Raw genomic sequence first — 23,091 nt, forward strand, 5'->3', positions numbered from 1 at the left:
GACCCGATACCCAAAGGCCGTTCCCTTATGCTCAGCTACTTCTAAAGCAATCGCACGGGAACTAGTAGGGGTATTTGCGCTAGTGGCATCACTAGAGAAGTCCTAACGGACCAAGGGACGACTTTTATTTCGGAAACGTTCAAAGAGATTACCAAGTTACTGAAGATAAAGCACTTAAGATCCGTTGTGTATCATCCTCAAACCGATGGTTTAGTTGAGTGGTTCAATCAGACTCTCAAGCAGATGCTTCATAAGGTGGTCAGCAAGGATGGTAGGACTTGGGATCAGCTCCTCCCCCTCGTTCTTTTTGCCTACCGGGAAGTCCCCCAAGCCTCTATGGGCTTCTCACCTTTTGAGTTGTTATACGGACGACAACCCCGGGGTATATTGGATATCATAAAGGAAGGCTGGGAAGGAGAGGCTCTTTCCTTGACAAATATTCTAGAATATATCGCGCAGTTACATGATAGATTTGATAAAATTAGACCAATTCTAAAGAGTCATATGGAGGAGGCGCAAGCAGCACAGGCCCGCCTTTATGACCGTGGCACGACTCTCTGGGAGTTTCGTCCAGGGGATCGGGTCATGGTATTGGTTCCCACCTCTCACTCCAAATTGTTCACCCATTGGCAAGGCCCTTATGAAATTAAACAGAGGAAGGGATTGGTGGACTATTTGGTGAAACAACTCAGTCTTCGACCAAGCGAGCGGGTGTATCATGTAAACCTGCTGAAACCGTGGAAGGAGAGGGACCCCGATCCCTCCTCCGGTCAGCCCCACTCACTCTTTGCTCAAACGGATCCCCTTAATTTCGGTGAGCAATTAGCTTCCAGGCAGAGGCAGGAGCTGGAAACAGCTATCCGCTCTGTCCCAGAGGTGGTGAGTGAACAACCCGGCTGCACCTCTCTGGTTGTGCATGACATATCAACTGAGCGGGCGGTGATCGCCCGAGAGCGGCCCTATAGACTCCTCGAGGCAAAGAAAGCTGAGGTGGAACTGGAAATCATGCGAATGCTGGAACTAGGAGTGATTGAGGAGAGTTTTAGTGCCTGATCCAGTCTCATCATCTTGATCGCTAAGCCTGATGGTAGTTGGAGGTTTTGCAATGACTTCCGTCGGCTTAATCAAGTTTCCCAGTTCGATGCTTATCCCATGCCTCGTGTGGACAACCGTCTCAAGAGGCTGGGACCAGCTAGGTTCCAGACCATACTTGACATGACGAAGGGGTACTGACAGGTTCCTTTAACGGAGTCCGCAAACGCTAATTAGCACCCCTAATTGGCACTGGCAGTATTGTGTCCTTCCATTTGGGTTACACGCCTGCAACTTTCCAGCGTCTGGTGGACAAAGTGCTCCGGCCCCATAACACGTATTGTGCTGCCTACCTGGTTGACATCGTCATCTATTCCCGAACATGGAAGACGCACGTACAGAAGGTCACATCGATATTGCGGGCACTAGGAGAGGCTGGGCTTTGAATCAATCCCGAGAAATGTTTCTTTGGGTTGTGAGAGGCTAAATACTTGGGCTACCTGGTGGGCCGGGGTACTGTGAGGCCACAGTGTTCCAAATTAAATGCCATACTGACATGGCCCTTTCCGCAAAACAAGCGGCAGGTCCAATCATTTCTTGGTTTGGCTGGGTACTACCGCCGGTTTGTGCCTCGCTTCTCCAAGAGAGCGGCGCCCTTAACTGACTTGATGAAGAAAAGAGCTCCCAACCTAGTGGTATGATCTGACAAGGTGGAAACTGCATTTGGTGACTTGAAACAGGCTTAACTTCAGCACCTATATTAATAGCCCCTAAGTTTTCTCTTCAATTTGTTCTCCAGACGGACGCCTTGGACAAAGGCTTGGGACCCACTAATGTACCTTAGCTGGAAACTGTTGGACCGGGAGACCAGGTACGCAGCAGAGGAGAAGGAAGCCCTGGTGATTAAGTGGGCGATTACACAGTTTTGGTACTATCTCTTGGGTCGGGTGTTCACTCTGGTGATGGACCATGCACCCCTAAAGTGGATGGCCCTTCACAAGGAGTCGAATCCATGAGTCACTAGGTGGGTTTCTTGACCTGCAGCAATAAAAGTTTTCGCTCGTTCATTGGCAGGGGTCTCTTCATGCCAATGCTGACGTCCTCTCCTCCCTCGGGCTCAAGACCTCTCGATACAGGCTGCCCGACCCGACGGGTCTTGGCTGCGAGGGGAGTCTTGTCACACATGTGTGACTAGGAGGCAGCTGAAAGGCTTGGAGAATAATGGTAACACATCTGCCCAGGGGGTGGCAGGGTGCACTAACGCTTTAAGTTCCCTGCAGACCTTTCCCGGGAAATCCCACCAGGAGCCACTGCCTTGATTTGGGACACCCCACTTCCGGTCCCAGCCCCGAAGATGACATCACTTCCAGCCCCAGCCCTGGCCACAAGGATGACATCACTTGCCCCAAACTTTCTATAAAGCCTCACTCCCTTCCTCTGGATTTCAGTTATGTTTTGGACTCTGTCTTGTAAACATTACTCGCTACCAAACCTTTTACTTTTACAGCCAGGAACACATTATACAGGTGGCTGCCCCAAACCTTTGCAATGTCTGGTGTCCTTCCTTGTCACAATATCTATCTATCTATCTATCTATCTATCTATCTATCTATCTATCTATCTATCTATCTATCTATCTATCTATCTATCTATCTATCTATCTATCTATCTATCTATCTATCTATCTATATATTGTTAAGCAATTAGATATTTGGCCTTGAGCATATAAGGAATGTAAAATGTCTGTATTTTATACACCTTGTATCTAGCAGTGGTCAATGTAATACAGTACATTTCCAGTTATAAAGGTTTTAATTTACAGTAGGTGCCTTTTTTCTTTTGTCATCGTGGATTAGAACTCTCTCATTACATAGTCAGGTCCATAAGTATTTGGACAGCAACAACATTTTTCATAATCTTCCCACAATGAATCTGAAATTATGCAATCATTATGTGATTGAAGTATAGACTTTAAGCTTTAATTTAAGGGGTTTACCAAAAATATTGTTCAGGGGCTCAAAACATATGGACATTTGACCGACAAGCTATTCTATAGCCATTTGGGGGTAGGTCCTTCATTATTTCATTAACTATTAAGCAGGTAAAAGGTCTGGAATTGATTCAAAGTGTGGAATGTGCATTTGGAGGTTCTCACTGTGAACTCTCAATATCCAAAGAGGTCCAAAGAGCTGTCCATGCAAGTAAAATCAGGCCTTCATTAGGCTATGTTAACAAAACAAACCCTTTAAAGAGATAGCAGTAACATGAAGAACAGTCAAATCAACCATCTGGTACATTCTTAAAAAGAAGGAACATACTGGTGAACCCAGCAACACCAGAAAACCACAGAAGAAAACTGTGCTGGATGATTGCAGAATTCTGTCCTTGGAGAAGAAGAACCCCTTCACAACCTTTAGTCAAGCCAAGAAAATTTTCTAGGACATAAACCTATCATTGCCAACGTCTTCAATCAAGAGAAGACTTCATGAAAGGCTGAAGTGAATTCTGAAGTGTACTGTATAGGGGTATACTATTTGCTCAGATTCAGCCAAATTCTGCAAAGCTATAGAATGACACTTCATAGTACAGATGGAAAATAAGCCAAAATATAATATGAAAGCAAATCAAGACCTTTTCAATGCAAAGTAGTGGAAGATTCAAAGGCCAAGTCAATTCACTAACCTCAGCCCAACAGGACATGCATTTCACTTTGAAGACAAAACTGATGGCACACAGTCCAATGAAGAAGCAGCAACTGAAGACAGCTGCAGTAAAAACCTGGCAAAATCTCATTAGGCTGGAAACCCAGCATTTAGAGAAAGCCATTGTTCCAGACTTCATTCAGTCATTGAATGTAAAGGATTTTCAACCAAATATTGAAAATATTAATTATATTTATGATTATGTTAGTTTGTCCAAATACTTTTGAGAGACCCTGAAAATAGGGGGACCATGTATAAAAATGTCTGAAATTCCTAAATGGCTCATATGATGTTTTTGATACACCCCTTAAATCACATAACGATTGCTTTATTTCTAATCCATTGTGGTGGCATACAGAGCCAAAATTATGAAAATTGTGTCACTGTCCAAATACTTATAGACCTGACTATTCTGAATTTTATTTTCCATTATTATTATTACCCTAGTGCCCTATAAGTAAAAGTGTATTAAGTTTCAACTTACAGTAGGAACGTGGCATGATAGCCTTCCTATTGTAAATAAAGTGATATATTTTGAAAATTCATATTATAAAAATGATATCATAGCTAGCATCAACCATTGTTCAGATAATTACCAATAAAGTTCTATCTAGCTATCTAGCTAAACATCTTAGCAATAAAGAAACTAGAATGAGTTACATTTTAAAGCACTTCTGTGTTTTCTGATATAATGCAAATGAGGTTTTAAAACATCTACAGCAAGTACAGAATGGTGTTTAAACATAATCAATCAAAACTACTACAAATTAGAAATAAACTATGATGAAAACAGGTTATGAGGACTCCATATATATATATATATATATATATATATATATATATATATATATATATATATATATATATATATACATACTGTATATGCACATATATATCCATCCATTTTCTAACCCGCTGAATCTGAATACAGGGTCACGGGGGTCTGCTGGAGCCAATCCCAGCCAACACAGGGCACAAGGCAGGAACCAATCCTGGGCAGGGTGCCAACCCACCGCAGGACACACACAAACACACCCACACACCAAGCACACACTAGGGCCAATTTAGAATCGCAAATCCACCTAACCTGCATGTCTTTGGATTGTGGGAGGAAACCGGAGCCCCCGGAGGAAACCGCACATATATATATATATATGCCAAATACCACTGACTCACTCAGCACAAAATCTCCCGAACCATGAGGACTTGGGACTTGAAATTTGGAGTGTAGGTTACTCTTGACCCATAGGTGCTCGCTAAGAAACGGTTTTAAAAATTTAGTGGTCCAAGTGCAAAATTTCTTATAGTTTTTTAGACCCGTTTGTATGTCTGTCCACTTTTTACGAGAGAGCTACTTAATGGATTTAGATCAGGTTTTTTTCTATAATTTGCTTGAACATTCAATTGATTTTGCAACTTTGTCGTCGCGCTAAGTATCATAGTTTGCTTGCAGTACCGATTTATTAGCGCAAATCCAAGACAGACTCATCAGGCTGTGGGGAGAGGGTGGGGCCCACCTCACTATCATGTCTGCCTCGAGGTATAACCTTAACACTGTTTAGTTTAGATCTTTTTTTTTCTACAATTTGCTTGAACATTCCGTTTGATTTTACAACTCCTCTCATTGTGCTAAGAATCATAGTTTGCTTGCAAGAGCAATATATTTGTGTGATATATTTGCGCTAATCCAAGACAGAGGGTGCGGGCCGAGGGGAGGGGGAAGAGTGACGTCAGGAGTAGAAAGCTGGGCAGGACCCTCTTCACTGTCCTGTTTCAATAATATGAAGCCGCGGGGGATATATATATGACTGGCACCTAGCGTGGTGGCTTCTGGCGCCTGGCCTCTGTGCCCGCCCCACAGGTTGCTGCCGGAGGTAGGTGACAAGCCCAAGGGTGGAGGGCTGCAGGAATGTTTTTACATCTGCGGGTCAACCTACCTACTAGACTCCGAAGGGAAAAGCACCCGATATGGGCATGGGGACATATGTCCATGGCGTGACGGTGGAGCAAGCTCGGGAGAGACTGAGGCAGATCTGTGTCTTCCGTTCAGCCTAATCTATCAGCCAGAATCGGGAGGAAGAGGACGAGGTTGCATGGGAGAAGTGGTGGTGCAAGGTGGAAGTGTTGTTAGTATTGTGTGTATGTGCTTTTGGGACTATGTAATGCCTGTGGGGTTCACGGGGAAGATGTGCCCCACAGGTGAAGAATAGGGATGGGTATCGTTTAGGTTTTATCCGATACCGGTGCCAAAACGGTACTTTTGAAACGGTGCCGGTGCTTAAACGGTGCTCGAACCGGTGCTTAAAAAAATAAAGAACACAAACTTCGTCCAAAAACCTCTTGCATTTTTATTTTTCCCAGTAATTTTTTTTAAACAAAATTATAACAAACCTAGCCCTTTCTGTCAATAAAACATAACTTCTTTGGTTGGAACCAGTGCTTAAACAATTGAAAACACAAACTTTGTCATGAAACCTGTGATGTTTAGCAGTTTTTTTGCAAGAAGATAATCATATTAGCCTTTTCTGGAGCTATACGGCATCGCTCTTGGCTGATGGCATGCCCAGCACAAGAGAAAACTCTTTCAGAAGGCATTGATGACGCTGGGACACACAAGTATTTTTCTGATAGGGCAGATAAATTGGGGAGTGTATCCCTCTTACTCCACCACCAGGCCACAGGGTCTTGTCCAGAGGTAATTCCTGGCAGTCTTTTGTATATTTGAAGCTCCTTCTGTACCTGCTCTGTGATTGAGGGGACTCAATCATATAAACCAGTTCCCAGAATAAACAGAAAATACATTTGAATTTTCATAAATTTTTTTCTTCCAGATAAAAAATAAAAACATTTAGCTCACCTTTTATTCAAATATAGTTTACTTATAATATTTAGAGAAGACTTACAAAGCTAAGCAGCTATGAACATGTTAACCTACAGTATTATACAGACTCTCCTCCTCGGGTTCTTGGATGTTGCTAACTCCGAGAACAGGCACCACACCCGCAGTAGATGTGCTCGGTGTGATGTCTTGCTGCAAGTTATCAAATGCGGTGCATTTTTCGGCTTTTAAAAAAACGCCATGCGACGCCATGTGTTTCATTAGATTTGAGGTGTTACCTCCTTTGCACATTATTACCTTTAAGCATTTGTTGCAGGCTGCTGAGTTTATATCTTTTGCTGTGAAGTACAGCCACACTCTCGAGCGCTTCAGCTTCGGCATTTTAGCTCTGCTCTAAAAAAAAACCCGTACATACCTGGGCCCGCCTACTATCCTTGGAAAGGAAGTGATTGGCTAGATTTCTCAGGGAAAAAAGCACCGAAATGAAGCACCGAATTGTGCGCTGCTTTTCGGTCTGGTTACTACCGTTCATGTCAGCACCGGTTCCACAATGGCACCGGACACCGGTACCCATCCCTAGTGAAGAAAAATAAAAAGCTTGCTGGTTTTTACACGTGCCTCTGCGTCAGTCTGTGCCGGGTCGGGCGCTATATAGCGCCTTTTACATCTGGCGTAGTCGGCAGGATCCCGGTCCGTCCAATTGGACCAGAACCTGCATTAAAAATTGTGTGTAAAGACCCAGCATAGTAATGCGCAACAGCAGCAAGGCACATGTCGGATACAGCTGCGCGGAGAGAGCGCTCCCGACGCAGTCACCGACCAGCTCAGCGCAGCGCAATGAAGCGCGCACACGCAGCGTGAGAGAGACGCGAAGCACGCACACTGGGCAAGAGCTGCAAGCCGGCACGAGACAGCGCAACTGAGGCCACCAAGGAGCTACTGACGACACCGCATTGAATGGGGAAGAAAAAAGCCAGGCGGACACAGAGGTCAACTGGCAGATGCTGCCACGCTAGTCCGCCGCATGGGTTACAGCTGGAGGTAGGTGACGGGCCCAAGGCTGAAGGGCCATGGGACTGTTTTTCCGCATGTGGGTCAACCTACCTCCTAGACGCCGAGGGGCGAAGCACCCGATGCGTATAGTGGGGTATGTGTCCATGGCGTGACGGCAGAGCAAGCTCGGGAGAGAGAGCGAGGCGGAGCTGTGTCTTCCCTTCGGCCTGATCCATCAGCTGAGGGAGGAGAGCCCGGACGAGCTTCCCCGTGCGGTGTCCCTGCAAGAGGAGCAGGAGCAGCTCCATGAAGCAGGTAACAGGGGGGAGGGCATGTATCAGTCGCCCGCCGAGGAAGGTTGGCAGGCGGGGATGGTGGACCTCCTCCCCACACCTCCGGATTACCCGAAGGGGCCTGTAGGGGATCCACAGAGCCTCGATGGCTCGCGATCGGGCGGGGACAAGGAGAGTCCTCCACCAACCAAAACCATTAAGTTCTCCTGGGTTGCACAGGAGGTGGAGGATGTGCAGGAGGTGGAGGTCGTGCAGGAGACGAAGGAGGGGCTCAAGAAGAAGCTCAGTGGCCCATGCAGAGCCTCGGTTGAGTGGCTTCGTGGATGCGGAACGTCAGAGCGGTGCAGGTGAGTGAGACCTGTGCCATAGAAAAAAGGGGGCAGGACGCATCAGTGGTAGTGATGGTTAGTACTGCTTGCCAGGCCACCTCGCCCACTACATGAGAGGCTGCTGCGATGACTGACAGCTGAGCAGGCGAGCATGCGGGGAGGCAGCTGGTGGAAGCAGGCTGCCAAACAACCCCGTCCCGACTGCCAGCGCCAGTCTTGCGGCTGTCTAAAGGGATGCAGACAGTGAGGGGTCCCTCCTTTTCCCATAGAGGGACTCAAACCGCCAGTGTGTCCCAGAGAAAGAGGAGGGTTCGGAAGAGGAAACCGGAACCTCCTGACAAAACGCAGTGTAAGCCTGTCAGCTTGAGACCACAGGAGGGCTGCACTGCAGAGGTCAGAGATGTCATGTGCCCTCTATTGAGCAGGCAAAGGGGCAGGGTTTTCCTGCCTGCTTCCGCTCCCGCAAGGGTCGAGTTGGAGGGGGTCGGCTGTGTTATAACTGCCGCCACTGTGGCCATGTCTGAAGGGGTTGTCCTGAGAGGACATTGGGGCAGCACCCCCAGACCTGTTTATTGTGTTTCCACAGGGCAGAGCAGTGGAGCTAAGGATGTCGACTCCTTGTCCTGGAGAGGACCGGCCCTCGCAGGGCATGCCAATGAGCCCCACAAGGCTCATCTGAGAGAGGGGCACTGTGAGGGACGGCCGGGGCCCATGCCCGGCCGGGACGCCCCTGCTGCATATGTTCCGGGGGAGCCACCATGGGCAATAGTGCTCAATACCTCCCCCGGGACACTTTGTGGCAGCCTCCCTGGCCGACGTTGATTCCCCAGTCTCCCGCGTGGCTCCATGGGACATGGAGTCCTCCACAGCCTGGTTGGGAGCTGGGGTGGCCGCTACGGGGTGCTGCTGGGACTCAAGAACCCGGCTGGACGAGTCATCAGCCCCACCTGGAGGTGCAATTGGGACCAGGCGGTCAAGCACCTGGAACACTTCCGGGTGGGCTATAAAAAGGGCCAGCCTCCACCACTCAGACAGCCAGAATTGAGAAAATGAGGTCTCCTGGGAGGAATGGTGATACAAGGAGTGGTGCAGAGGTCTTTTAAGTGCTTTTTGGGACTGTGTTGGGCCTGTGGGACACGGGGAAGGCGTGCCCCATGGCTGAAGATTGTAAATAAAACCTGTTTGTTTAAGACATTGGTGTCGTGTCTGTCTGTGGCCACGCTATACTTTACAGTCCTTAATCCATTCCAGATCCTTGGACTTATACCAAACAGGATGCATACCAAACAATTTTTTCCATAAGAAAAATAGGCAAAATGATTAGTCCGTTCCCATGGCATATTATACATTGATGGGGTAGTATAAAATAATTTAAACACTGCATAATACTAAAATACATAAATACAAAAACAATTAGATGAAATAAATGAAAATTTAACCTCACTTTACATTTTAATAATGTCTTTGTTTTTCACAATCGTAGATACCATCGTTCTCGGCATACGGTATGCAGCAGCCATGTCCCGGATACGCATGCCACCTTCATACAATTCAAATTCACGTGAAAAAACACAAAATCACCTGAAAATTCACATAGAGTTATAGCACTGAATGCTAGCAACTGGCGTACTGATGCTCATTGGCGGTCGTGGCATTGTCTTGAGAGGGGTAAACAAGGGTAGTGTAGTGTTCTCTAGATTGAAGTAGCGACACACTCAGAATAACGTTTCGAATGCTGTTTATTTTGAACCATGTTTAACCAGCTCTCTATACAACATGCCTTCTAAACCACACCACTCCCTCCGGCAGTCATACATCTTAAAAGACCCAGACCATAGCAATCAACACCCGAACATAAAGCAATGGACAAAAGCATCATTGAACAATCATATACAATAGGTAGCACATGCTTGCAACTGCCGTACTGACGCTCATGGACTGCCGTGGCTTTGTCTCAAGAGAGGTAAACAAGGGTAGCACGCGAGTCGTATACCAAGCAAAATTTTTCATGTCCAAACAGGATGTATACCAAGTTGGACTTATTCCAAAGCGGATGTATACCAAGGTATCACTGTATATATATATACTATACATTTAACATTCCATACCAAACTTTCATACTAATCTCAAGTTTAGCAGATTCATTTTTATTATTTTTATTAAAATGTACAATAGCAAAACTATTAATGTTTATGTTAGTGAATACAAACCATTTTAAGATTAATCTACTTTGCTTACTTGCGTTGTTTTGTGTATAATAAGTGAGAAAGAGAAAGCAATTAAATAAGAGAACATCTAAATTAAGTATCTGTGATACTATGATTATGTTCCAAATTTGAACTTTTAAATAATTAAGGGGTAGGAAATAAAGATATACTGTATAGTTTTGAACCTGATAAATGATCGAGTAGAATAAGATAAGACATTAGCCATGAGGCAGCCCCACAGGCTACTGAATAAATCTTGCAAAATCATTCAGCCAGACATGAACTCCAAATGAGGTGAAGAATTCATTTTATAGGTGTTGCAAGATTTTATTTTCTCACCCTTGATAAAAATGTTGCATGAGAAATGTGGCATTTGATAGACAGACCCCATTCAAAGCTAAGTATTTTCAACAAAATATATCTGCTTTAGCTTATTTCGATTCTTCACATATCTCTGAATTGCATCTTTTCCCCCTGAGCTTCAGTTCTGAGTTTCTCTGAGCAGACGTGAACACACTATCAAAAAAAGCTGTTTTTTTTTTGTTTGTTTTTTTCAATTAATGACTGAGAAAGAAACAAAAAGGCCTTAATTTAAAACTAATATAAAAGCAGAATATTTTTTATAATATGAAACATGTTTTTACCACTTTTTTGCTATTGGCTAGGATATGGGTAATACCACTTTTATAGTACTGAACATACCCTTTAACACTAGAATTACCAGAGCCTACGAGAAAGCTCGTAAATCTGGCCTACCTTAAATCCGTTCTCACCTCTCCGTCAGAGTCTTTAGTCCTGTAAATGTGTTGATTAACAGCAAGCAGCCTGCTATCCCATTCCCCCGCCCACCACTGTAGTTCATTTCACAAAGAAGTTTCTCAGTGCTCAGTGTTTATCTTCGAGTGACGTGTTAGAGTTTTATAGGGTAAAATTGTACATCATCATTTGGAATGCATACATTTCATGTGTGTTCCATGTCAACAACAATCTATGTAAAACGTAGTTGACACAGAAACATTTTTCATGTTTTAGCAATGACTGAAAAAATGTAGACATGAAATGTATAATGTGTGAAGCCTGAAATTACAAATATGAAATGAACACTTTCACAAAAGGTACAAGTATAACAAAACAAGTGCACTTTTATTCAAGAATTTAACCGAAGAAAAAAGAGGTTGCAGTTTCGATATCAGCTGCTTGCCAAATGTACCATTTTTGTAGTGAGTGCTCCTAATATCATGCAATAAAAGCATACATTTGATTTGCGTCTGTAAATTTAGTTAAAGTTAGTGGTTTTTTTTTTTCAGTTTTATTCTCTCACTCACATTCAAGCTCCCCCACACTCTCGGGCTCTGACGCCATTTTCAAATAAAGACATGGTATAACCAACAAACTTATTTTGTTATACCCCCTCGTTATACCCCCTCACTTGCACCAGATCTCTCCCTCACTCCTGCCTTTTCTCTCTTACATCATCTTTTAACCTTCTTTCCTTTTTCCTCTGTTCTTTTTTAATTCCTTCTGATTCTTCCCCCATCCTGCACTCGCACTTCACTTTTAAAGTGGGGACGTTGTACAGCTGCAGCGATCAGCAGCTCCTGGAGTCAATTATGGTCACAGGTGATCCTGCACCCGTGCACTAATTGCAAGGCTGCCTGCTCCTGCATCATGCACAGAAACTGCTTACTCCACATTACCACACCCCAACTTAAGATGTGAATCTACCGATTATTTATTTAAAATTATGCCAACCAGTCATAGACCTCACTTTACCACAGTCTCGCAATCATATAGAAAAACAGGAAGCACTAGGATTCTAAAGATGTGGACCTTCATACTCAAGATATTGAGACTGCCATTTACCACTTTCCAGCAACCTCATGGATCTTAATGCTCTCCCAATCCATCTACTGGCTTCGTAAGAAGAGTCACCAGAGACATTAATGGTAAGGTAAGCAAACTACCTCGACAAGGTAAATATTCTCTCCACAAACAGACACATTACTGATGCCCAAGAGGTCATTAAAAGCCTGAATCTTGGTTTATATCCAGGTTACTCACAGGCCCAGAGACTCTTCGCTTAGTCTCCTGAGAGCCCCAATCAGAGCCTACATTGACTTCATGAAGATTAGAGCATCTTTGAGAAAGTCAAGATCATTGAATCTCTCTTCACCAACAGATGCCCTACAGCTGCTGGACCCCACAACCTTGCCCAGCACCCAGTCCATGCAAGTATTGAATAGAGTATGAGCAAGAACACGCCCCTTATGAACTCCAGATTCAACTACAGAAAATGAAGAGGTTCTGTCTCCACTCTGTACAGCACTCACAGTACCAGTGTACAGGCCAGCCATGATATCCAGCAAATTCAGGGACATCCTGTGAAATCTCACGATGTTCAACAGGGTAGTTTGATCAACTAAGTTGAAAGCTTTATGAAAATCGACAAAGGCTGCAAAGAAACTGCCAATATTCATGTTTGCACTCAATGAGAAACCCCAGTGCTAGTATGCAGTCGATGGTAGACTTCTTAGGCGTAAAGCCAGACTGCTCTGGGTGCTGGTAGGTAAGCAAATGATCAAAGATCCTATTGAGGATGACCCTAGCAAGGATCTTACCCAGCACTGAAAGCAGTGTTATCCTACAGTAGTTGCCGCAATCCAGGCGATCACCTTTCCCTTTCCAGATAGGAATGACAAGTCCCGTTTTCCAGTCAGTTGAGATGATGCCTATCTTCCAAATGGAAGCAGAGATTGCTTGCAGTGCCAGGACAGCCTTACCACCAGCATGGAGAAGTTCACCCTGGATGCCACAGATCACTGCAGCCTCCCTTTCCCTTAGCTGTCTCAGTGAGACTGGGTGGTTCACAGCTAATTGGAGAATTAGCCTCAAGAACCTTGGACCCACAGATGTCCAATGTCCTAGTCAGAGGATCAGCTTTAAACAGCTGCTCAAAGTAGCCAGACCAAAGGGTCACAGCTACAGCATCATCCATAAGGACCATTCCACTACCTGCTCTGGCTATGACTCTCCAAGGAACAGATTCGGATGTGTGTAATGCTTTGATTCCTCTGGTAGCAGGACATGGGTTAGTACACCATAGATGGTGTGTCACTTGCTCACAGATTCCTCTAATTCCACCTAATTATGTGCCCTCAGAGCCCTTGCAATTGTCCTTCTCAGTTCCCTGTATAGACAGAAGCTGCCATTAAACCGTGCACTGCAACTCTTCTCAATGATATCCAGGGTGCCCTGCAAGATGAAATACCTCATTCTGGGAACACCAGCAACACCAACACAACCCTCAGCAACCTTCAGGGTCTTGTCACGGAAGGTCTCCCACATCACATTAGGATCAGCAGTTGCACCTAAGTCTGCAAGTTCTTTACACAAATTACATGCAAACTCATAAGAGACAGCCTGATTTTGGAGTCTGGACAGGTCCAGCCTCATTTTCCTAGTAGTCGGTAGTCTACTGGACCTAAGCTGAATCTTCAAAGTAGCAACAAATATCTGTGGTCAGAATTCACAAACTGGGCACTTCTGTTGACCCTGCAGTTGTGTAGGAGCCTCTAGTGTCTGTCCATTAGGATGCACTTGGTCCATTATTGGAGTACCAAGTCCAACAATTCGGCTAAGGATACTGGAACCAGGATCCTGCAATCCGTAGCCTCTTATCTTTTGCAAAGTCAAGTAACATGGAACCGCTTTCATCATGGTCAGCAGACCCAGGGAGACCGATACAATCCTCACAGTCAGCCCTGTCAGTGCAAGTGGTCACAATGAAGTCACCCATGACCAGAGGACTGTCACCTCGCGGGCACCCATAAACCACTGAGACATCACTCACCACAGTAAAAGCATACACTGAGACAACAGTCAAGGCACACAGAGTGTCTTGTTCTGAGTCTCATAATATATTTGTTGAAGGGAGTGACACTGGACAACATTGGAAGCAGCAGATCCACAACAGCAACAGTTGCTCCCTGAGTATGACAACCATCAGAGTGACAATAAACCATGTACCCACCTAAAGAAATCTAGCCAGTACCTGGTCTGTATACCTCAGACAGAGCCATCACTGAAATGCAGAGTTTATAAAATTCCTCCGACATCAGAGGAAGGTGGTCATCATGCTGAAGAGACAAGATGTCACATGCACCTGCCCAGATGTGCCACCTCAAATTGGACCCTAGTGCTATTGTGCAGCAGGCAACGTCTCGGCACCACACCAGTTCTGATCCCTAACAGACCTGACCTCATTTGCTCTTCAGTGGTTTCAACACTTCTGGGGATGGACCTCCTGAAGGCTTTGTCCTGCACCCTTCATAAGGCGAGCAGCTTTCCTAAGGGTGGCTGCAGCACAGCCACTCTAGAGGAGAGCAGAAAGGAGTCCTATCTGTCATTTCCGAGTTGCATGACGTTTTTATGGTGGCTGGGGTGTCAATCCTACCACCAACCCCCATGTTTTCCCTGCAAGTTGGAGGACCACTTGCAGTTCTGGACAGTTTAACATCATACTCATGATGATAAAATACAATACATATGCACTCTAATATTTACAATTACTTTTCACTCACTTTATGTTTAAACAAGATTCTGCCCTTAAAAGTTATCTTCCTCTTCAATGCACCAATGGGAATAAATGTAGCAGTTTGTCTGCCCATTTTTGGAACAGTCATTTTATGATTACATTAAGTAAATTTATGTTGCAAAAAAATTAAATAAATTCATATTTTTTTTTATTCCTTACCTGTACTGGATTTTACAGTTTCCTTTCCAACAGTTTGTCCAAGTAAATCATACTGGTTCAATCTAGATCCATCTTCTGCAACAACTACTGATTCAGTAGCATTTCGTGTCCAAATATAGGTTACTTCTGATGTTGTATAGGCATCTAAAAAAGAGAAAAATAAAATCTTACCCAAAAATGTAAGCAGTAACATTTACATATCTTTACCTTATACAAGTGCAAAAAGAGCACTGGCAAAAAGTAACAATGCTGAATAATAAGGACCAAACAATACCTCTTTAATTTAAAAGAATGTTTCATTTAGCAGACTTAAGAAGACAATTGTCTTTAGTATGCAGACATACAAGCATATAACAGTGAGACGTGGCACTCCAGCAGTAGTCATATGGCTACTTTTGCATGTGGGAATAAAATTAAAAGCCTCTTGCAAAGATCATTTCTATTATTTTACTCCATTGGTGTTTATCTGCTCCGTATTGAATTCAGCTGGCAATCAGTTTCACACAGTATAACAAGGTATCTTATTTGGTGGCCAACCCTGAACAATGAAGGATATAAATATAAGAAAATATTAAAGTCCCTGAATATCCATGAGCCCAGTTAAATGAATCATTAAAAACTGGATATTTCTACAGGAGAATGTGCACAAAAAATAATAAAAGAAGAAGACTAGTGAGGGAATCAACCAAGAGATCTGTAGTAACTTTAAAGGAGTTACAAGCCACACTAACTGACAATTAAGAAACTACACAGAAAACTGGTTCCTGGGTTGATTAACTTTAGAATCCAGTTTGCCAGAAGACAGATGGGAAATTCTGAAATCAGCTAGAGGAAGATTCCACGGTCTGGTAAAAGCTCAATTTTTGCTTTTTGTACATCAGACAAAATGCTATATTTGGCATAAGCCAAAGACTGCACATGATCAAAAATGCACTATCTCCACCATGAAGCAAGGTGGTAGCATTACATGGGGATGCTCTACTGCAGAATAATACAAGGAAACCCTAGAGGAAAACCTGATACAGTCTGCCAAAAACCTGTGCTTTGGGGAAAAATCTGTTTTTTCAGCAAGACAGCGGCCTCAAGCATAAAGCCAAAGCCACAAAGGAATGGCATAAAAACAACAATGTTAATGTCCTGGAGTGGCTGAGTCATATTCTACATCTTAATCTAATTCAGAGTTTGTAGCTGAAGTTGAAAAAAGGCTTTTCATTCGTGATTCTCATGTAGCCTGACAGAGCTTAAGCAGTTTTTTAAAGAAGAATGAGGAAAAATGGCAGTGTCCTGATATACAAAGCTGATAGAGACCTGTGCACACAGACTCAAGGCTGTCATAGCTGACAAAAGAGCATCTCCTAAATACTGACTTGAAGGGGGTGAATAACAGTATTATCATTTTTATATAGCTTGAAATAATTTAGTCAAGTTTAAACTGATATTTTTTTCTTTGGCATTAAGGAGTCTTTTTCTTTTGAGCATTGTCAAAAAGCCAAACTAAGTTCATTGTGCTTTAATGAGATTCCTCAATATTTAAAAAAATATTTCATAAGAAATCCTATAATACCTTTAAATGCATGATGTTAAACTTTAATCTCATATGATTTGAACAAAGAAATTCTTTTAATTCAAGCATCCACGTGACCCTTAATCACATGCACTGAACTCTGGCTGTTGGGCCAATTATTACAAACTTTTTCTGTTCCAGTCATAATGACAGGCTTCATCTTTTTAAAAAGTAAAACTGAGAGCTCTTTTTAGCAACTTGTAGACAGAGAATGAAATGCCCATGTTTTAACACTAGAATTACCAGGGCCTATGAAAAAACTTGTAGATCTGTCCCACCTTAAATCGCTTCTCACCTCTCTGTCAGCGTCTTTTGTCCTGTAAATGTGTGGATAAGTAGCAAACAGCAAGCAGCCTGGTATAACATCCCCCCACCCTGCACAGTTTTCTCAGCAAAGCACAGCAACGGCAGCTTCCACCTGCAGCTATACAGTAGACTCTTCAGTATGCAAGTGACTCTACACGCTAGTGTTTAGATCTGGACAGTGTATGTGCCCCCCAAAAAAGTCTAACTGCATTCTTGTATCATTGCTTGAGTACTAAAGTGTCAGCAGGCACTTTTCATGGCATTACATGTATTTTTTGAGCATGCCCTCTGCACTCTACTTGTGACTATACACTGTAGGAAGTAAGTAAATAACTCAAGGTAAATAACATTTGATCTGGCTTTTACGTAAGTAACATATAAATGTTAATGTTTTGGGCATATGCACCGTCCTTACATACACCATCCTTTGTATGTAAGAGCCAGATCGAATGTTATTTACCTATTTACCTTTATTTATTTACTTACTTCCTACAGTATAAAGTCACAAGTCAGAGCTTCCCACGTACATATACAAAGTACAGCGATGGCAAAAGTGCATTCTTGGTCCAATGTCGTCATGATCTGAGTTGTTATGTCTATGTGAAAACAGCAGTGTCAAATGCGGAGGGGGTGTTGGGATCATGAACACAGCAGAGAGAATAAAACTGAATAAAAAAAAAAACAAAGCTAACCTTTACAAGTATCATAAATTACACCGGCTGTTACAGACTGGAATCAGATGTATGTTTTTATTCTAAAACTAGCGAATGGGAGCCCGATCGAATTGGGCTACAAATTCTATGTTTTTGAAATCCATACTTTCTCTGCAAAGAATTATTTGTTTTTTTAAGTCCTTGAAATGAAAATGAAAATTTTGTTATCATGGCACTGATTTGTGCTTAAAATAGACCTTTTCAGTCGATGTAATGAAGAGCTTCCTGTTTAAACAGGGCTGCGAGATGTGAAGTCAGCTCTTCGGAGCACCTCATTTGATTTTTTCCGGCAAACAAATTTTCAAAACGAACCGTATTTTACGACTCTAATCAGAGTTGGAGTAATAATTATGTTGACGTGGTCATTTTAGATCTGGGATTGGCTAAAATGTAAACAATGACCGTTCTTAATACCCAGCCATCATTACTCAGTTTGACAATAGATGTCAGAAGAACGGATGCCAAAAAGAACCGAAATGCCCAAAGACAGATATTGATGTACCAAGCAAATGGCGATACGTTCTAAATAACTTACGTTTCCGAAGCTATCGATGGGTTTAACTCAGTCGCTGATGTTAGTCCTGGAAAGTACGCCCCAGCAAACCAACATTCCAAAAACCAACCGAACTTACTGTTATCTGCTCAAACCAACACCAACTTAATATACTCGGCCGACCAGTGGCATCACTGAAGCATTCGAACATTCTTAGCCAATCATGCAATACTGCGTCCACATTTGCCACGTTATGTTCTAGCTACAGAGGCAGAGTCCCATTGCATGGTTCTAACTTGTACTGAGTCGAGGTATTGATGCACACACCATACATATGGGGTATTGACGCGAACACCATACATATGGGGTATTGACGCGAACACCATACATATGGTGTACTAACACGAACACTATACATACGGGGTATTGACTTGAACACCATACATACAGATAGTATTAAATTATATATAAGGATAGTAAGAATACGCGCAGCTCACTTTTCAAAACGGATTCGTCCGGGATCAAACCCGTGAAGTTTAGATTACCAGTCAACAGTTGATACCATTGCGCCACCGAATCGATCGTAGCAAATATGTGTCAATGTCGCACCCTAACGCGGGTTCTTTTTCTGCAGTTATATTATTGTATAGAACCGCACTTTTTCTGTTATATTTGTACCTTTTGTGAAAGTGTTTCTTTGATATTTGGAATTCAGGCTTCACACATTATACACTTCATGTCTACATTTGGTCAATTATTACTAAAACATGAAAAACGTTTCTGTTTTAATGATGTTTTTAAATAGATTGTTGTAGACAAGGAACACACATGAAATGCAAGTGTTCCAAATAACAATATAATATTTATAAAAGGTGTGATTTTGCTTGACTTCTCTCTCTATACAACTCTAACCAACTGACACACAGGTAAACAGACTTGAGCTGAGAAAACTGTGCAGGGTGGGGGGTTGTGATAGCAGGCTGCTTGCTGTTTGCTGCTTATCCACACATTTACAGGACAAAAGACACTGATGGAGAGGTGAGAAGCGATTTAAGGTCAGACGGATCTACAAGTTTTTTCGTAGGCTGTGGTAATTCTAATGTTAAAGAAAATGCAGCTCAATACTGACAAGCATTGTATCTTTTAAAATAATCAGAAAAATGAAAAAACAATCAAATAACTGAATATTTGGTGTTTTATTAAATAAAATCACCTTAGAAGCAATTTCCAGGTTTAGAAAGAAATAACACACTTTGTTTTAATCATTCTATTAATGGGTTACAACTTTTACTAGGTGTTCCATCTTTACAAAATGAATGAAAGCACAATTTGTTAACAGGTAAACTTACCAGTACATTATCATTGTACCTTTGATATAAAGAATACTTTCTACATATAAAATAAATACATTTATTAAAAATAAAACTATTTCAAAATATAATTTGCTGTATAGTATGTCTAAAGTCTCCCATCTTATATCAGAATAAATACATCATTGTATTTTAGTGGGATTTTGTGAGACCCCAAATAAGATTATAATTTAGAGTCCTTTCTGTCACTGCATCAGTGAAGTACAATTAGTCATTTTTTCTGGTACTTTGTTTATTTGTTTAGCTAGCAATGTTTGATTATTATGTTTGGGGTTTTGATTATTAGTATAATAATATTTTTATATTCTAAAGTTTGGTTTGTGCACCTTTTGTTTCGTAATTAATTATTTCTGTCATTTAATGGTTCAGTGTCCTAAAAAAGTTTGTATTTTTTAAATTTTCACCTATGTTTTTTCTCATTTTTTTTCTTTTTGACCTTTGGCCTTTTTTTGTTGCTAAAGGTGTGTTTTTAACTTTTGTTTATTCCTATTTTAACTTAATACATTTTTAAAAGGTTTAATTATTTTGACAGACACCCCCCCTATATTGGGCATATTATCATACGCTTGGAGGGGCAGAGAACATAAAGACCCTTGAAAATAAAAAACCTCTGTAACAATATTTTGTAGGCCAAGCATTCATTTGACCAAAAGACACTAATACCAGCCATCTGCCATGGCTGTTGGACATTCAGAGAATAATCATTAATCAATCATCGCTGCCTCACAACTTGGATACATTGTTATTTTTTACTCTATTATAAACCTTTCACTGCACTAGAATATTCTGTAGAAAAAAAACCATCAGTTCAGGAGGACAGGGTGAGATACATATTGATCATTTTAGAACATTACAAAATGACTGAGGCAAGCAAAACATTCGGTTCAACAAAGCTTGCATATTCTTTCCACCTAATTTCTCCAAAATAAATTCAAATCAGTTTTTGAAAGTCCCTTAAGCCCTACACTCTACCACACTACTTGGTAACTTATTCCATATGTCTAAGGTCCTCCATATGATGAAAAATTTTCCAACATTTCCGGAAAAGGTGAGAATTCTATTAATTAATTTTGTTAGTTTAATTAGTTGTGCCTTTGGCAATGCTGGTAATCCTCTTTAATAAAACCCCTATGTGCATCCAGGTGTCCGTGTGTGTGTCTTCTGGTGAAGTGCGCATGTGCAGGGCCGCACGTGTTCAGTCTCTCCCTGTGCATTCCCTGTGCAGAGACAGAGACAAAAAGAGAGAGAGAGAGAGAGAGACACCCACAGGCGCGTGCGAGAGAGAGACACACACACACACAGGCTGAGACACACACACACACACAGGCACGCGAGAGAGAGTGACAAACACACAAGCATGTGAGAGAGACACACACACACAGGTGCGCGAGAGACACACACACAGGCACGCGCGTGCATTGTTGCAATGTTACTTTTCTTGGTTGTTTATTAAATTACGGATTTTTCAGATGTTCATTTTTTTTCCCTGTGCATAAAACTCATAAAAAAAAAGTGTTTTTAGCGAGCGGTTCGTAGCGCTATAGCGCGAACTCTTGCAGTGTTAGTTTTAGGTTTAGGTTTAGGTTTAGTTTATTTATATAGCACATTTACAACAGCCACACGACTGACCAAAGTGCTGTACATTTAGAAACAACAACATAAAATAGAAATATATGATTTAGCCAAAAGAAGCACAGCAGAAACACATAAAAATAATTTGTATAAATATATCTATACATATACATATATCTACACTTACACACATCTAGGTAGGCAAAATAAGGCCTAGTAAGCCAGAGAGAACAGATGTGTTTTTAAAATAGATTTAAAAATAGTCAGACTAGGAGCCATTCGGATTTCAATAGGCAGATCATTCCAAAGACGAGGCCCAATTACCGAGAAAGCACGGTCACCTCTACGCTTTAGTCTGGAGTGTGGAATTAAAAGAAGGTTCTGATCACCGGATCTCAAACTTCTCAGGGGGGTATATTGGTGAAGCAATTCAGATAAATAGATGGGTGCTTGTTGGTGTAGTGTTTTAAAAACAAATAATAAGATTTTAAAATGTATTCTAAATTGAACAGGCAACCAATGAAGGGACTTCAGAAGCGGAGTCACATGATCCATTTTTTTCTTTTTTAAAAGAAATTTAGCAGCTGCGTTCTGGACCAATTGAAGACGGGCAATTTGGGATTTGGAGATGCCATAATAAAGAGAGTTGCAATAGTCGAGGCGAGATGTAATAAAAGCATGTATGGCCATCTCCAGGGTCTTGTCAGTGAGATAAGGTTTAATTTTTGCAAGCGTGCGAAGCTGATAAAAGCTCGATCCGATCACGGCAGAGACTTGTTTGTCAAGTTTTAATGAGTCATCTAACAGGACACCCAGATTCCGAACCTGTGAAGACCTGAAAGCTGATAAAGGTCCCAGGTCAAATTCCGGGGCCTTCATATGTTCAGAAGGGCCAAAGACTATCACCTCAGTCTTCTCTTCATTTAAGGATAAGAAGTTTTGGGATAGCCAAGATTTAACTTCATCTAAACAAGACAACAAGGCATTCATAGCCAGTGGATCATTTTTCTTAAAAGGTAAATAAATTTGTGTTTCATCAGCATATAGGTGAAATGATACCCCATGTTTTCTAAAAATAGAGCCTAGAGGTAGCATATACAGAGAAAATAAAGTGGGAGACAACACAGAGCCTTGAGGAAGACCACAGGAGAGAGAGGACGTTGAGGAGGAGAAGTCTCCTAGCCTAACCATGTATTTTCTATCAGATAAAAATGACTAAAACCATTTTAAAACTGTGCCAGAAAGACCCACCCAGGACTCTAGTCTATTCAGTAATATCGAATGATTGATAGTGTCGAAAGCAGCTGATAAATCTAATAGAACAAGGACCACAGAATCCCCCGTATCAGTGGCTAAAAAGATGTCATTTAACACTCTCAAGAGGGCTGATTCGGTACTGTGGGCCTTGAAACCAGATTGAAAATGCTCAAACAAATTGTTTAAAGCAAGAAAAGATTGAAGTTGGAAAACACAATCTTTTCCAAAACCTTAGAAAGAAACGGTAGGACCGAGATAGGGCGATAGTTTTTTAAAACTGACAAATCGAGTGAAGGTTTCTTGAGGAGGGAGTAATAGTAGCCACTTTCAAATTAGAAGGAACCACGCCTGTTGAGAGGCACTTATTAAAAAAGGACGCTAAGCCCGGTCCGATCGAATCAATGATTTGTGTTAAAAATCTAGGATGGATAGCGTTATATGGAGAGGAAGATGGCTTCAGTTTAACAATAGTATCTTTGAGTGACTGTATAGAGACTGGTTCAAAAGTATCCCAAGACATAGACAACGGCAGAGGAGCAGGCTGCTTGGTAGAGAAGATATGGGCTCCCAGACCAGGTTTACTTACTTTATCTTTAAAAAATCTCGAGAAGCTTTCACAAAGGGCAACAGAAGCAACTGACCCAGTGTGTACCGGGGGATTGACAACA

The 23,091-nt window shown here is 42.2% G+C and overlaps 1 protein-coding gene across 3 annotated transcripts in view; it reads right to left on the reverse strand.

The window, feature by feature from the left end:
* The window catches only part of LOC120527686 (gamma-aminobutyric acid receptor subunit alpha-2-like), a 377,740-nt gene that overhangs the window by 123,410 nt on the left and 231,239 nt on the right, over window positions 1–23,091 (reverse strand). For all 3 annotated transcript variants that reach the window (XM_039751381.1, XM_039751382.1, XM_039751383.1), the window contains exon 7: window positions 15,149–15,292. In XM_039751381.1, the coding sequence (XP_039607315.1) occupies window positions 15,149–15,292 (144 nt within the window). The remainder of the gene's footprint in view (window positions 1–15,148; window positions 15,293–23,091) is intronic.

The sequence above is a fragment of the Polypterus senegalus genome, chromosome 4 (assembly GCF_016835505.1).
Source record: "Polypterus senegalus isolate Bchr_013 chromosome 4, ASM1683550v1, whole genome shotgun sequence".
NCBI classification, from domain to species: Eukaryota; Metazoa; Chordata; class Cladistia; order Polypteriformes; family Polypteridae; genus Polypterus; species Polypterus senegalus.